This window comes from Drosophila arizonae, chromosome 5 (assembly GCF_054131065.1).
Source record: "Drosophila arizonae isolate 15081-1271.41 chromosome 5, UAZ_ARI_1.0, whole genome shotgun sequence".
NCBI classification, from domain to species: Eukaryota; Metazoa; Arthropoda; class Insecta; order Diptera; family Drosophilidae; genus Drosophila; species Drosophila arizonae.
The window spans coordinates 14921380-14937847 of record NC_142925.1 but is presented as its reverse complement, the minus strand read 5'-3'; the positions used below and the strand labels follow the sequence as shown (position 1 = coordinate 14937847).

The 16468-nt window shown below is 33.9% G+C and overlaps 3 protein-coding genes and 1 long non-coding RNA gene across 4 annotated transcripts; 1 reads left to right on the top strand and 3 right to left on the bottom strand.

Annotated features, from left to right (window-relative positions):
* Positions 1-1493: 1493 nt before the first annotated feature.
* LOC108614948 (helicase ARIP4) lies at positions 1494-8919 on the bottom strand. Its single transcript, XM_089470095.1, has 8 exons — positions 8489-8919; positions 4638-7291; positions 3979-4577; positions 3714-3912; positions 3092-3650; positions 2887-3007; positions 2576-2812; positions 1494-2517 (listed from the first exon to the last, which is right to left on the bottom strand). The coding sequence occupies exons 2-8, from the start codon at positions 7268-7270 to the stop codon at positions 1685-1687; spliced, it is 5181 nt and encodes a 1726-aa protein (XP_089326221.1). The 5' UTR covers positions 7271-7291; positions 8489-8919; the 3' UTR covers positions 1494-1684.
* Positions 8920-10086: 1167 nt separating this feature from the next.
* RpL38 (ribosomal protein L38) lies at positions 10087-10629 on the bottom strand. Its single transcript, XM_018011924.2, has 2 exons — positions 10471-10629; positions 10087-10410 (listed from the first exon to the last, which is right to left on the bottom strand). The coding sequence occupies exon 2, from the start codon at positions 10408-10410 to the stop codon at positions 10198-10200; it is 213 nt and encodes a 70-aa protein (XP_017867413.1). The 5' UTR covers positions 10471-10629; the 3' UTR covers positions 10087-10197.
* LOC149268556 (uncharacterized) lies at positions 10583-11466 on the top strand. The gene is made up of 2 exons (XR_016270281.1): positions 10583-10802; positions 10924-11466. It is a non-coding gene; the product is annotated as an uncharacterized LOC149268556 (long non-coding RNA).
* Positions 11196-16083, bottom strand: tsr (Cofilin/actin-depolymerizing factor homolog tsr). The gene is made up of 4 exons (XM_018011918.2): positions 15916-16083; positions 12098-12288; positions 11562-11667; positions 11196-11503 (listed from the first exon to the last, which is right to left on the bottom strand). Exons 1-4 carry the CDS (start codon positions 15916-15918, stop codon positions 11357-11359), a joined length of 447 nt encoding a protein of 148 aa, XP_017867407.1. The 5' UTR covers positions 15919-16083; the 3' UTR covers positions 11196-11356.
* Between the last annotated feature and the right edge of the window lie 385 nt (positions 16084-16468).

The following is a 16468-nucleotide window of genomic DNA, read 5'->3' as shown; positions in this document are numbered from 1 at the left end:
TAGAAACAGAAAGAATATGTTTGTGTATGGAAAAGTGTATGCTTTATAAATATAAATAAATCTTGCATACAAACATTCGTAAATTCACCAAATTGTATCAGTATATAGAGGGTACGTACATATGTATTGCTTGGGTGTACATGTATCCATAGAATTGAATTGAAATTCAATTTTTTATTTATTTTTTCATTATTCCTTCCCACTTCCCAAGGGTATACGAAATATATATTTTTTTTAAATCAATTTTGTAATGCAATGAAATAGAAGCCCAAAAATATATTTTTGGGTTTCAGGCAGCACGCGATGCGTCGATTGGGCCAACTAAAGTATACCTTAGAAATCTGCAATATTTACAATAATGCAAATTTGTATACATACTCTGTAACTATCAGAAAGTAGCATCTGCTAGCCTATAAAATGTATGGACAAGTAATTTGGCTCATAGACAGGACGCCAAGACAGATAATTCAAGCCATTTCTGTTTTTGTCTGTTTTATTCTGTTTATTATTGGCCAATTACAAAAGTTGTTCAAATATGTATGCATAATTATATAAATTATGTATGTTTATCTTGCTTAGGATGTTTGATCTTTAGCCACGCCAGATATACCGACACATATGTATTTATTTGATCCATGTTGTAGGCAAGGCTAAAATGTAATCCAAATATGAGAAATATTGATTAGCAATTTATATCTAAATAGGATAATCCGTAAACTGAAATATTTATGATTAGGTACATACTTTTTAAGAATTAGCATCAAAACATTAAACACCAAAATTTTACAGATGTCATGGAACAAACAAAGGTTTTCATAATTTAAAGGAATTTCTGATGTATCCCAAGTTGTTTCCTGTTTATTCATATATATAATATATATATTGTACAGGGATATATATCTTTATAAATAATTTCATTTAAGTCCATTCTACCTGTTCTTCTGTAAAATTACTTGTATGCTATTAAAATGTACCATGTTAAAAATAATTTGATGAGTATAAAAGATAAATTTGCCAAAACCCCATCCCACAATTTCTTAAAATAGCACAATTTAGAGTGTAGTTTAGTAAGGGGGTGCACGACTAGAAAATACCGTGAGTACCGTTGTCATTTAATGGCTGTATGTTTCCAGAACTATATAAATTTGCTTTTTCTCAATCTTCTGTGGAATGGGTAAGAGAAATGACCTCGCGTCAATGTAAATTTTGAGCAGAATAGCTTTACACACAGAAAAAGATTTTGTAGTAATTAATGTGAGCGCAATATTTCAGAAATTCCATTAAATGTTATATACAATTTGTTTAGCGCTAATTTGCAGTAGACCTGTATTCTCTGAAGATAATCTGAATCATATATAAAATTGTGTCAACAAATTATTATAAATAATTTTACTTTAATAAAATATATCATAATACCCGTAGGAAAATTCCACAAATCTGACACACCCTCCACAATAATACGGAAGATTACGACATTAATACACTTTCAGTAGTTAAGTAATAGACTTTATTTACATATTATATATTTACTAAGTTTATATTGTGGGTATACATTTTATCTGTGTGGAATGACAATCTTATTTGGTATTTACTGCTACATTTTAAGAGATTTTTCTAACCTAATAAATAAATAAGTCAAAAGTTATTTAGTGAAATCATCATCAGTATAACTAGATTATTTTGTTTATTGCGAAGTCCATTCATTGATTGAATACGTGCTTCCCATATATTGTTGTTGACGAATTGATTCATTGTTTGATTGATGATTTGCAACTGAGTTCCAGGGTTGTCTGGGAAAGGCATTTGAGTTAATGTACGATCCGGAACTACCGGAACTATAACCAGGCGTTGCATGGAAATTGGAATGATAGGGTGAAAAATTAAAATGGCCATAGGGTGCATAATTGTTTATATGATAGTTGGCTGCTGTTGGTGTGCTCTTATTGTCATAGTAATTATAATATTGGGGAGGGAACGAATGCTGAACGTTTTTACTTGAGAAATATGAGTTTTCTGGCAAATTAGTGTTGGAAGTCATTGTTTGTGGTTGTGATGCATTCGATGGAATATTTAGTGAACTATTATATGTGTCTACAATCGGTAACTGTCCTTCATGCTTGTACGGTTGCTGCGGCGGTTGTTGTTGCTGCGGCTGCTGTTGTTGCTGCACCTGTTGCTGATGTTGTTGATGCTGCTGCTGCTGTTGTTGTTGTTGTTGTTGCTGCTGCTGTTGCTGTTGCTGCTGTTGTTGTTGTTGCTGTTGCTGCTGTTGTTGTTGTTGTTGCTGTTGTTGTTTTTGATAGTTCAAATCTTCAGGCATTTGATGCAGACTCGACGGGATGCTACTTAAACTTTCAACTTGACTATTATTTTGCAATGCGTGAGTTTTAGTTTGCTGTAGATCCTCAAGAATGCCAGTTCTTGCAAATGCTGGATCAGGCGGCGGTTGAGTTGGTAAACCTTCCTTAGTACTGGTTTCATTTGTCTTAGGCACAGCTGATTTATCCGTCGATTTATCTGAAATATATAATATATTTTAATTGTTTAATTTAAATATACTACTGAAGTATCTTACCCTGTTCTGGGGATTTAGGTTTCGGATTATCCGTATCGCAGTCCGATGTAATATCAATTACGTCTTCTTTGCTATTTTTCTCATCATCTGGTTTCTTGGCTGTTGTTCTAATTGCTATTATTTTACCGCTATCTAATTGCATATATATTCCTTTCGCCGATTTTAATACCATAACTCTTTGACCAGCTTTGAGTATTATATTCGATTTTTCTGATGAATTCGTAGGTATGACAACATCTGAAAAGATATATATTGGTGAACGATTTTATCAAAATTATGTCTGTGTATAATTGAATATCTGATTTGCGTACCAAGTGGTAATGTCATTTCTTGAGCTGTCATTCCCTGTCTTTGCCAAACTTCAGCAGGAATCCAGCGCGTTGACCGTCCACCAGTTGTAGTAGTAGTTTTTTTGGTCTGCAGAGGCTTAATCTACAGTAAAAAATTATAAAATAAATAAAACCATTAATTAATTTAGTTATAGAGTAATGCCTGTTTATCAGTTAATCTTCTTACCGAAGCCACTGGTCGCGTTACAACGGTGCCATCAGAATTAATAACTTTATATTGCATTTTCCCAGTTGAATAAGTAAATTTCTGATTATTTACAGAGGCTTTCTTTTCTAGTTCATAACTTCGGTGTGCCTGTCGTTTCTCGGCTTGCGACAGCTTTCTATCCTTTTGATCAACTAGTAAACTTTCGTGCAGGAAAGGATCTTTTGTTATGTAGTTTGAATGTAGCTCAACAATTTTATTGATGATTGGATCCATGTGGGTTGTTTTTGGAATAGATTGTTCCTCTTTTGTTTTCTCTGGCATATCGACCTTATCGATTCCATTATCTTGTGTGGATTCTGTAGCCTTTTGAGCATCACTTTCGACGGGATCGCTGTCATCATCGTCATCGTGACATAAATTAGTTATATCTTTCATAGACAAGTGCGCCTCTGGATTGCATTCATCAACTATTCTGTCTGACATTCCTTGTTTCTTAATCTGTCTATCATATATTTTCTTTTCTAGACATTTATCCATTACGATTCTGTACACATAGCATGGCTTAGTCTGACCGTACCTATTTTTAAATAAATAAACAATTAATATAAAATAAACAATTCAGGATCGTACTTGAACTTACCTATAAATTCTATATACTGCTTGAGTATCATGGCAAGGATTCCAACTGGCATCAAATATTATAACTCTATTAGCTCCAGTTAAATTGATGCCCAAGGAACCCGCTCTTGTAGATATTAGGAAAAGTTTTATATTACAATTCGCATTAAATTCATTAACGAGTCTTTCTCTTTCTTGTGATGAAGTCGAACCATCCAATCCTATTAATATCAAAATAATAACAATTTAATTATGTTTCATTGAAAAAGTTACAATATAATACTTACGAAAATATGAACTGTTTCTCATCCAAAAGCTGTTAGTGCCTGGTACGTAACTGGATTTTAGGAACCCTTCAATTAGATTCAATGTCAACAGACTTTGACTGAACAACAATATGCGATCGCCCTTATATATGCTCTCTTTCATAATGCAAAAAAATATTTCCATTTTGGGTGAACTCGATATTTGGCCAGATATGTAGTTTTTCATGATGTCCACAGCCCAAGAACATGAAAATTCATCATTTCTTTTAGTCTTCAGCGTCTTTTTAGCAGCATCGTTTACAACGTTGCCATAGATCGGTTTACCTGAATTGTTCAATTCATTAGATTTCGAATCCTCAGCACTTTGCTGTTGATTAATTGCAGCTGTGGGTATATTTCGCTCGACTGTTTTGATTTCATTCGTATCAAGATCTACGATTTCGGAGGAGCCAGTTATAGTTTCATATTCTTTTGCCATGCTCGAATCCGTTTGTTTTATAACTTCTACATAGCTCGGCTTCGAAGGTATTGTAGCATCCAGCCAATAATTGCCTTTCGCTTCGGCGTTATAAGTACCATAATTGAGTTGATCCTCTTTATCCGCGCAATATTGCCCACAACTAAAAGTGAAACTAACAATTATAAATTATAAATTTAAAAATTGATTGTATATAATTTACCTTCTATTAGCATAATTCTTATTGATTTCCGTGCTTGGAGGCACATAGGTTCCATTTTTAGGTTGTGGAGTTAAAATTGGTTCAGTTTTTTCGGGGACACAAACGTTTGCATCAATGACTGTACTCGTGGTGCTTTTAGAAGATTCTTCATCGATTTCTAAGTCTAAATCAGTCTCACATTTCTTTAGATAGTTATATAAAACATCGGGATGGTTCCAGATCTTGCAACAGACTGCAAATGCTTTTAATGGATTTGGAAATGCCTTTTTTCGAACCACATCGGTCATGAAGGTATCATAAAGCTTCCGTTGAAACGGTGTCATTCGCACGAGAATAACATATTCCAGTTTTTGCGGAAGAGTGCATTGCAGCACAGTGTGTGAACGTCGCTGAACAAATCCCAGTAGAAGAGAGTGCAGAACGTGCGCTCTGTATCGCATTAGCTTGATATCATCCGGTGTAGAGTCCACACACTGACCATTTTGTATAGGTCTCTCGAACATGTTGCAGAACTCGGTTCGGGTGCCCAAATAGTTCGGGCGAACAAAGTCCACCATGCACCAATATTCCAATAAATTGTTCTGCAAGGGATAACCGGTGAGGACGATGCGTCGACGCGTTCGTATTTGCTTTAAGGCAAGTGAGATACCGGCATGAGAGTTCTTAATTCGATGCCCTTCGTCACAGATGACCAGATCTGGTCCCGGTTTTACCAGTGCTTCAAATGCCATATTCATAAGATCTTTACTTGAATCATGAATATCATTCATCTGCGAGTTTTTGCCTTTTTTCTTACGTGTACTAACTAGTTTCAGTGCCAGCAATCGGAATAGTTCATATCCAATCAAGAGCACGCCACCCCTGTGCACCCAATTCAAGATGACCTTGGCTCGAGCCGTCAGATTCTTCTGTTGATCGTTCAAAACGAAGATATCAAAGTTTCGGGGACGAACATTCAAATCGTTAGACTGACGAGGAATCCACATATTGAACTCACTTAACCAATTTTGTAGTGTATTAATTGGCATAACGCATAAAACCGTCTTGGCGGACGTGTGCCTTAAGAATATATCACAGAAGGAAACTACTTGTAGAGTTTTACCAAGTCCCATGGAATGCGCCAGTATACATCCAAATCCGCTTGACTTCTTGAATCTACGTATAGACTCAATTATATTGTCATATAAAAATCGTACGCCGCCAATCTGATGAGGTTTGATTACTTTCGCTATCTGAGGAGCCAAGTACAGTGTCTCCTCCCCTTCAGGATGTGCAATATTTACAACAACACGGCCGTATTCGTCCGGAATATTATACAGATCTTTGACGTGCATCCCACTGTTTGTGGCATCGTCACTTTCGTTATAATCTTCCTCGTCCTCCGACAGTAATATACAATCATCATCTGAACTGTCGTCAATGGTAACGACCTCATTCGAGGGTTCGGGCTCGGTGCTGGTGTCCTTGTCTAAGACATCCTCAATACTGCAACTTAAACTACTATTTGTATCATCACATGTGACTGATGCCAACTCATCTTCGGGTAGAATACTATCATTATTAACAAAAAAGTTTGGTTCGGAGCTCTCGCATTTCACTTCATTCGATTCTTCCAAATTCAGAATGCGAAAGAAGTTTTTGTGTACGACTTGTTTCCTTATCTCACGCATCGATTTCTGCTGGTCGGCAACTCGAGCCAGACGCTCTGACTCCTCCCTCTGTGCCGCCAGTGTTGTTGTGTCCAAATTGTTTTCATTCATCACATCTCTGATATTTCTTCTGAGATTATTCTTCTTCTCTTCGGCAGCCGTCAGCATGCCCTTCTTATTCGCTGTGCTGTCATCTTTTGTTACCGAATTCTTTCGTTTCTGTCCATGGGCATGAGGTTGGACCTGGGCTTGGGGCTGGACATGAACCTCAGCCGGCGTCTGCACTTGTGCCTGTGCTTGAGCCTGAGCCTGAGCCTGAGCCTGAGCCTGAGCCTGAGCCTGAGCCTGTGCCTGAGCCTGTGCATGAGCCTGTGCCTGTGCATGTGCCTGTGCCTGCGCCTGGGCCTGGACATGCGCTTGGAGCTGGGCATGAGCATGGGCCTGGACTTGCGCCTGGAGCTGGGCCTGGGCCTGAACCTGTGCATGGGCGTGTGCCTGGAGCTGGGCATGGGCCTGAACCTGTGCCTGGAGCTGCGCCTGGGCCTGAGCTTGAGCTTGAGCTTGAGCCTGAGCTTGAGCTTGGGCCTGGAGGTGGGCGTGAGCTTGGAGCTGGGCGTGGGCCTGGAGCTGCGCATGAGCCTGAGCCTGAGCCTGTTCCTGGGCCTGAGCATGTGCTTGGGCGTGTGCATGGGGTGGCGAGGCAACTGAATTTTCTGGCAAAGCTTTTGTTGTTGATCCAGCCATACAATCGGTGTTAATGTTAGTATTGAATACTGTTTGCATTATCTTACATTCACTAATTCTATCGTTTGCATCTATAGATGCATTAGGAGCTTGGTTTTGGGTTACATCTGAATTATTCCCCAACATCATTGGTGATTCATAATTCATAACATTTGAACTCAGTTCCGACGATTTCATTAACCTTTCATGTGCTAAATAAGCTGGATTCGGAACCAGTGACTGGTGATTATCTTCCTCCATATTTATTCTGATTTGTTTGATCTAGATAAAGAAAATAAATTAAATCAGTTTCATTATAAAATATGTTGAGCTCCGTCTTAAATATTATTAAATTATATTATAATTAATAAGTAATCGGTTGATCTCTTACATTTTTCTGAGAACAGCTTCAGTTACTGAAACTACTGATCCAACCCTCCAAACTCTATTTATAAATATTGCAAAAATGTTAATTTGTCATCGAGCTATTATCGTGTTTAAACTGAAACTATTATCTATAAAGCGATAAGAATTTCACGTGTCTTAACGTTTGCCTTTATTGCCCTCTGTTGTTTGTTAATGCCTAATACTCCAGATGAAAATTTCCAATCTACGTGATCCAATATTCATGAGTGGATCGCGCTAACTAATATATATACTTATAAAACGGATTAGGATTAGAATCTTCCATTAGTAATATTATTGCTTTGATCAGATCCTCGAATTCTTATCTTACTTAAATGAGTCTTATCTATCATTTCAGGTATTGTTTCCAAATAAAAAAATAAAATAAAAAAAATTGTCCTGACTAGCTGATGAAACGGCCCAGTGCACTCATTTATCTCTAATATGATCTGAATTGGGATATTTCATGTAAAACCGCAGCTTAAATACGTAAAATGTGTTCAATAAAATAATCATATTCAATTTTAATTGAATATTTGATTTGTAATTCTTAGTTATTAAGACTTATCAGTTATAGCCGAAGATTACTTCTCAAACTTTCTACTTCTCGAAAATTCAAGCTCCCAGAAGAGCCATTAGAAGATATGTAATTCTACTATGATTTAAAAAAAAAAAAAAAAAAAAAAAAAAAAAAACACGAGTGAAAAATAATTAAATAAACATTTTTACTTGCATTTTCTGTCTTGTCACATATTATTTAATTGCCATTGTTAATTAAAAGTATTTTCCTTTGTACTATATAAAAACATTGGATTTCAATGGGCAATAGGCAGCAATGGCAATTGATAAGTTTTTCGAATTTGAGTGGGCGGCAGTGGGCGTGGTTAAAATTTGACCACAATCTATCGCGGATACACAAAAGATATTATATATTGGGTCTGTTGGGAATTTACTTGATTAATTTGGTCATTATTTATAGCGACTTTTGTTGCATTTTGAAGACGTATTATTTTTTTGTTTTGCCTGCAAAGGATGCATGTGTATGTGTATGTAAATATATATGTGATTACTTACACTTATTCCGTTTATTTATAGAATAGTCCCGTAGGTTACTTTTAGATATACATCAACATGTTTCTGGCATTTTTCACACATATGTATGCTCAAAATAATTGATTAATTATTTTCATTCATATTTATAATTAATATACACGTATATATTTCCTTTTATATCTATATATATATATACAAAATATATTTATAGCCGGCAATACAAATTAAAATTCAACTTTCAGTCTACACCTGCATAGTGTGTAGAAATAATCCACATAATTTTTGATACGATTTCCTCTTTCGTTGTATTGTTGCTATGCACATATAATGAAAAATGTCTGCGATGAATCACTGTTAAATTACAATTATCTGATTACTATTTGTTATTCTTTAAGTAATTCTGTTTTTTCACTTTAGAAATATGTATATCCACAGTATTTTAATAATTACATATACATATGTACATACAAACAATGAGTTGAAAAATATCGAGTTATCGCATATCAGTATTTTACTAGAGAAGAGATTTTCCATTCTCACTATGTGTGTTAATTTTGGTTAAGTTCGATAGGATTTCCATCTGTGCTTCAATTCGTTAGCGTGTTGAAAAGAAATAAATAAAAAAACAGCAAAACTATCGATATATTCTTACTCCTTTAACGCAACTTCAAGAAAATCAATTGCCTCGAAAATAAATCGAGGTCGATTATTATATTACAAGTGATTCACCTTAAACATTGCGATTTAACATATATCATATTATTATTATTTCAAATCATTCTTTGCCTTACCAGCGAGCTAAAACTTATTTAGCTAACGATAGATTTTTAAAAAATATACTTAATATGCAATGTCTTCAGCAAAAAATATAATACAAATTTCGAAATTCGTTAAGAAATTAATAAAACGAAAGTAATGCAGAACGCTTATAATATAACTAAAAAGCTATCTATTATTTGCCAGATCAATGCAGAGCCAGGAGGATCTGTTCTATCAGAATGTTATTATACCCACTCGATTGAGATACGCAAAGAGATAGTTCCTATTATTGTCATATTGTAAGCTGTGCAAGCTAATTGTTGATTCCAGAGATTTCATTATTGAGGATAAATTCAAGAGTAACTATTATGTTGCAATATATTGAAGCAGCACAAAATGGTAGCATAATTTGAACTCGGGCGATGGAATAATCCGTCAACTTTTCATATTTTACGCCTGCACATTGGTTCATGTTGCCGATTCAGGTCTCTTGATCTATCGGAACGCCGACATTGAAACTAACCGGCAGTAAACCGCCTATTGTGATTCAGCACTCAGCAGTTACCGTTAAGTCAGAAATCTTAATAAAAACAGATGCTGACTTCCTATACTAGTAAAAATTCAGTATTAATGACAGCTACACAATTAATATGTTCTGTTTCCACTCGTTTTTGCTTCTCTATTGAAACTAATCAAGACATTAAAGGGCTCGCCCTTTTGTCAAGACGAAATCAAAATTTAACTCAACTAATTCCTTATCTGTCATTAACTACAGTTCAGTGAAAAACGTAGTTTACTTTAATCAAATAACACATAATTTGCACACCACACACTAACACTCCAATTGATAACAAAAACTCTTCTTTTACACCACAATTGTATCCATGTGTTTTATTCCATAAAGAACATGTTTAAAGGTAGGGGGCCAATGCAATCATGTACACCAATACAACTTTTCAGATTGAGATGGTCTACTTGACTTCCTTGACTTGCAGGCCTGGTGGCAGGGATTGCTTGATTTTGTCTGCCTTCTCTTTGTCTTGCACCACAAGTGTGTAGAGGAAACGGGAGCAGCGAATCTTGAATTTGGTATTCGTGGGGTTCTTCTTTATTTTGACGGCACGAGCATCAGTGCGGCGTGCTTTGTTCAAAAAATCTTTAACCTCCTTGATTTCGCGCGGCATCTAGAAGAAACGGAGTCGCTGTTATTTATATTATCACAATTTATGCTTACTTTTACTTACATTGAACTTTTTATTAAAAAATTCAAAATTTAAACATGTATTTAACAAGCCAGTAGTAAAAAGGAAAGGGATATTCTCTTGTCACTTCCGGTTGTCAAACGTAGAAGCACCCAGAGTTGTATTGAACGACAACATTTTTATAAGTCAAGATATCGTCAATATATGCAACTTTATATATTAATATTATGAATTTTTATACATATTGTATATAATAGAAAAACATTTTATTTTTACAACAATAATTTCATTTTGTATTAAATATTTGTGTAGTTTTTCATATTCAAAATACATTAATAAATTGATTAGATATTATGATTTGCGAATAAGTGCAGGTTGCTATATTTGTACTACTAACAATCGTTTATTTTTATCGAGCAATAGGAATTAATATGAAGCTGTCTTTGTCTTTGAAAAGAAAATACTGAAATAAACAAAATAACTCTTTGATTCCAGGTTTATTTAGCTATAAAGCCCGTTCTAAAGCTTGACCATGATACATCGGAAATTGTGGAATACAGTTTTATTTTGATGAACATATCAACGATAAACAATCAACTGCGATCACCAAGACTTCCAGTTGGATCATTTTGGGCTTTCTTAAATAGACAGATATTTTATGTAGATAATCAATTGAATAAAGTGGAAATTATATTTTGTCTTCAATAAATCCAATTAAATATTGTTTTTTTTTTTTTTTTTTTTATTATTATTAAAGAATACAGACATTTTAAATTATCATTTTCATTTTCTTTATTTATACTGAAAATACAAATTATGTAGAAAATTCTCATACAAATTGGCGATCTTGACCGGATACAATATAATCACTGATTCATGCACGTGTTTCAATTCAAATGCATTGCACAGAGCTATTTATCCTTGCAGTCTATTGGCGATCAGTAGCACGAAGCTTCTCCTCAACAGCTTCACGAGATGCTTCTGACAAATCAGTAGCTTGTATATACTTCTGGACTCCCACCAAAGACTTCTTTAATGCATCAAAGGAGCTAGAGTACAACATCTTCTTCTTAACCTGAAGTATAAAAATGATTTAGTAGCCAGTTCTTATAGTCAAGCAAGAAAAAAAATACCTTAGCAGTATCGGGACACCATGACATAAGGAACAATTTTTGTTTCTTTGAGCTCTCGGACGTGCCTTGGCATTGGTGCATGTATTCAAAATCAAAGAGGCCATATCTGCAATAAACAACCAATTTCAGAGAATATAGTTTCAGTAGATTTATGATAAGTTATATTTATTATTCTGAAACAGGTCAACAATAAATTTTGGAAATCAGCGCCATAATGCGTTGGATTAGTTTATTCTAACGTATAGCACAAACCTTGCTAGATAAGTTTTATAGACTATTAAATTCCTATTAAACATTAATTTCTAAAAAGTAAACTTTTTAAAAAATTTCTTTAAGTATAAAAGTAATGTAGCATGCATACAAATAAAACAAAAATTAAATACTGTTTAAGTTAAATAACAAATTAAATGTTCTTGTATTAACTAGATTAACTGCTATTTTTATACCTTTATCTCAAAGATAAAGTTTTATTAAGGCATTTCAAAGTGTTGAAGTATTCGGGGTCAAGAATGAGTCATTTTGCACATAGAACTTACCGGCATTCTCCAGGACCGCATTTCTGGATATCTTCTAGAAACTGATCGTATTCGCTATTCCGATCACCAACAGTTTCCACATCAATTTGTTTTTCATCACGAATATAGAAAATTACATAGCGATGTTTTTTATCCTTCTTTATTTCCTCGTATGTTGTTTTGCATACATCCGATACAGTTACTCCAGAAGCCTGTCAATAATAAGAATTTCAGAAGTCTACAATGAGAGCGTGCTAAAGAGAAGTTCGTACACTTGAGAAATTGCATTAGAAGCAATCATTTTATTGAACTATATTCTTTTCTTTTGGAGAGCTACATAAAAATATTATATTTACATATTCTATTCCCATATATTAATAAAATAACAAAAATTTAACGAACTTTCGGAAATTGTGCAATTGCAGTCTGATCATAAATGATGAACAACAATTCACGGAAATTATTATATGGCTCATAAAATGAAGATGTTATCGACCTTGCTTTACAATTTTTCTTGACCTTGTATGGGCATAGAAAGCTTTTATACGTCCATTACACTGATTCATTCGCAATAAAAACAAACAAGCAAACATAAATAGATGAAATTAATCACAAACGATAACTTATTACTACTTTTGATAAGATTTCTATATATATATATATATATATATATATATATATATATATACAAACAAAAGTGTTCTAGTTCTAAGAGTGGCAGACTAGACGATACCCTTAACACAGATTCCAGTAGTATATCTGTCTTTCCTCTATACAAACATCTATACATACATATATTCAACAAAAATAATTTGAAAAAAAAAAAAAAATTCGAAGACAGCAGCAATACATATATATAATCCGCTTGCTTCCCACTGTACGCAGCTGTTGTGCTTTATCCATTATTAGCCCCACACTATGAACGGTTTTATGTGACTGTATTCATGTGTATATATTTTTACACATATATGTGTGTATATATATGTATATAACACCAACATATGTATGTGGCAGACGAAATATACTTTTATGATTTTTCGAATTTTTACATTGATTACAAATTAGTTCTGTCTATGCTATGATAAAAGCGATCAACGTGGAGCTTATATATATATATATACATATATATGATATGTAGTTGTACATACATACATATATAAACAGACAGGTCTAAATGGAGACAATAGTCAACGCACACCAACAATTTTAAATACTTTATATGGGGTCGAAAGAGCTTTCTTCTGTCTGCTACAGGGTATAGCACATGTATTGAGAAAAATTTGATGTATGCTTTACGTTGGCTAATTTGCCGGTAATTAAACAGGAAATGACTAAACTAAACTGATTTTAAAATTTTCACGTACATTAATAAATAATGGAAAAAATTTTCTGTAAGCACATGCAGTAACTGTTCAAAAATTTTATTCCAAGCCGGCATAATCATAAAAAAAAAAAAAAAAAACCATACATACACACATGTATAAAAATACCGAAAATAATTTGTATATGTATACGTTCATTTCTGTTATAAATATGAAAATATATGTATTGGTAGACAAATATATATCCACATACAAAATTGTCAAATACATATACATATATCTATATATTTTTTTCGATATCTATATATATACATTTTCACATACGTATATAATCGCAAATTGTGAAGTTTCGAATTAATATTCCATATATTACTCAGCCTATTCTGACTAATGTCTACCTACAGTGGTTCCAACGCCAAATCGGACAAGACTATTTATTTATTTCAATAAGTATTTTCTTTAGCAGTAAGTTAACTTTTTACCGTTTTCACATTTTTTCTCAAATCTATTATGTATTAGCCCCCTAAAACAAAAAAAAAATTTTTTAATTTCAAATGGCAACATTTTTTTTATTTTAAAAAACTAACAACAAGTCCGATTTTGAGCTTCAACGCCAAATCGGACAAAAGAAAACTGCAAGAAAAATATCCGTTATTTGGCGGAGATTTTCGTTTTTGTTTTGCTTATTGCGTTTCGTTATGTTCTCAAGCTCATAGGCGTACAGTAACACAAATTATTTTTGCGAAATGGCTCCACGTGGGAAGCAAACTGGTGTTGAGGCACGCCAAATAATATTAAAACTGCATTTTGATGGCAAAACTGTTAGAGAAATAGCAGAGCTGGTCGGAAGAAGCAAATCTACCGTCCATGATATCATAAAAAGGTTTCGGGAAGATGGAAGATTGATTAACAAAAGCCAGGAGGGAAAAAGAAAGCGATTAAACTCAAGGGAGGAGCGGTCGATTATAAGGGAAATTAAGGTTGATCCCTTTAAAACCGCAAAGGAACTAAGGATGTCATTAAAAACAAACTTTGGAAAGGATGTGTGTGATAACACAGTGCGCAATACTTTGCATCGGTATGATTTGCATGGCCGAGTTGCCCAAAAAAAGCCTTATATTAGCCCTAAGAACAAAGCGTTTAGGGTAAAATTCGCGAAAGAGTACTTGCTAAAAACGGATGACTTTTGGAATCATGTTAGTTGGTTGTATATCATATTAAATACCTTTCTTTTTTTGCTAATTATCTTATTTAAAGGTGTTGTTTACTGATGAAAGTAAATTTAATTTGCATGGGTCCGATGGTAAGGTGTATGTGTGGCGTAAACCAAATACTGAGTTTGAGCCCAAGAACACAATAGGCACTGTTAAGCATGGAGGAGGTTCAGTCATGGTTTGGGGCTGTATGTCGAGTGCGGGAGTTGGCCATTTGCACTTTATCGATGGCATACTCGATAAATTTGGCTACCTTGATATTTTGAAAAAAAATGTTAAGCAGAGTGCGGAGAAATTGGGGATACTTGAAGACTTTGCTTTCTATCAAGACAACGACCCCAAGCACACTTCAATGCTAGCTAGGCTCTGGCTAATCCATAATTGTCCCAAATTGATCCAAACGCCTGCCCAGAGCCCGGATATAAACGTAATAGAAAATCTGTGGGAAATTTTGGCGAGGAAAGTTTACCAAAACCGGTATAACAATCTGGACCAATTGAAAATGGGATTACTTGCAGCTTGGGACTCCATAGAGCCAGAGATCTGCAAAAAGTTGGTCAAATCAGTTCCCAATCGCTTGCAGGCTGTTGTCGCAAACAAAGGTTTTGCAACAAAATATTAAATATTAAGTTTTTCTCTTATTTTTTATTAAAGTTTTCTTTTGTCCGATTTGGCGTTGAAGCTCAAAATCGGACTTGTTGTTAGTTTTTTAAAATAAAAAAAATGTTGCCATTTGAAATTAAAAATTTTTTTTTTTGTTTTAGGGGGCTAATACATAATAGAGTTGAGAAAAAATGTGAAAACGGTAAAAATTTAACTTACTGCTAAAGAAAATACTTATTGAAATAAATAAATAGTCTTGTCCGATTTGGCGTTGGAGCCACTGTACGTATATATACGTATGTATATATACATGTGTATGTATATCAATGTATCCATTAATATACATATGTATATGTACATACATACAGTCTTTTGCAAGTATACATATTTGGTATGAATATATACATATGTATATCAATACATATGAATGGATTTCAGTATGTATATTTTTAAATGATTATTGTGTGCTTATGCTTAATAAAGCAACCTTTTTTTGAATTATAAAAATTTCTACGTCATCTCAAAAAAAAAAAGAAAATATTTTTAGTGTATACTGAAATTGCGAATACACACAATCACACACATATGAATCATCGTACTTTCAGAAAGATATGCACATGTGTAGATCAACGTACATACACACTTTTAAAGTTATATTAAATCCAAAATTATATTATTATTAACTGTAAAATTCCCTTACCATTTTTCTGCTATATGCGAGTTGCTTTACCAAATTTATAAACCAATTGCAATTTGTATATGTTTCAGTTTAAACAGAAATGCTTTTTAGCCTTCCGACCGCAAAGAAAAACCGGACTAATCAATTTGGGTGGTGGTTCCAATGCATCGATTTACGCATGAGTTGCGAGTCAAACAAAAGTTGGGTGGGACTTCTGCCGCTAGTTGAAATGATGGAAATGGAACAATAAAATAAACTATCGAAATGTTGCCGGCATTAAAACTATCGTAAAGAGAGATTATTTCAACTATTGTTAATTGTAATATTCAAGAATAACTTTTATTATTTCAGAGTCCAAATTTATAGACAAAATTATTACTTTAAGTGATGATTATTATTTGACTTTGGGTACGTCATGACCAATACCAGAAAAAAAGATTAATAGATGTTTTTGCACGCCTATCCTATCGTATGCGTTCGGAAGATCCAATTATTAAAAGGTATCTAATTATTAAAATATATATGTTACTATAATATTATATTCTGATTTTATGGACTGTATTGCACAACAGGA

Bases quoted from the DNA above. Each gene is read 5' to 3' on its own strand.
- RpL38 (XM_018011924.2), bottom strand. From the start codon at position 10,410: ATGCCGCGCGAAATCAAGGAGGTTAAAGATTTTTTGAACAAAGCACGC.
- LOC108614948 (XM_089470095.1), bottom strand. From the start codon at position 7,270: ATGGAGGAAGATAATCACCAGTCACTGGTTCCGAATCCAGCTTATTTA. The intron at 3,008-3,091 runs GTAAGAAGATTA...TTTTTACTGTAG, and splicing joins TAACGCGACCAGTGGCTTCG to ATTAAGCCTCTGCAGACCAA. The intron at 2,813-2,886 runs GTACGCAAATCA...ATATCTTTTCAG, and splicing joins AGAAATGACATTACCACTTG to ATGTTGTCATACCTACGAAT.
- tsr (XM_018011918.2), bottom strand. The intron at 11,668-12,097 runs GTAAGTTCTATG...TGTTTATTGCAG, and splicing joins TGCGGTCCTGGAGAATGCCG to ATATGGCCTCTTTGATTTTG. The intron at 11,504-11,561 runs GTATTTTTTTTC...TTTATACTTCAG, and splicing joins GGTGTCCCGATACTGCTAAG to GTTAAGAAGAAGATGTTGTA.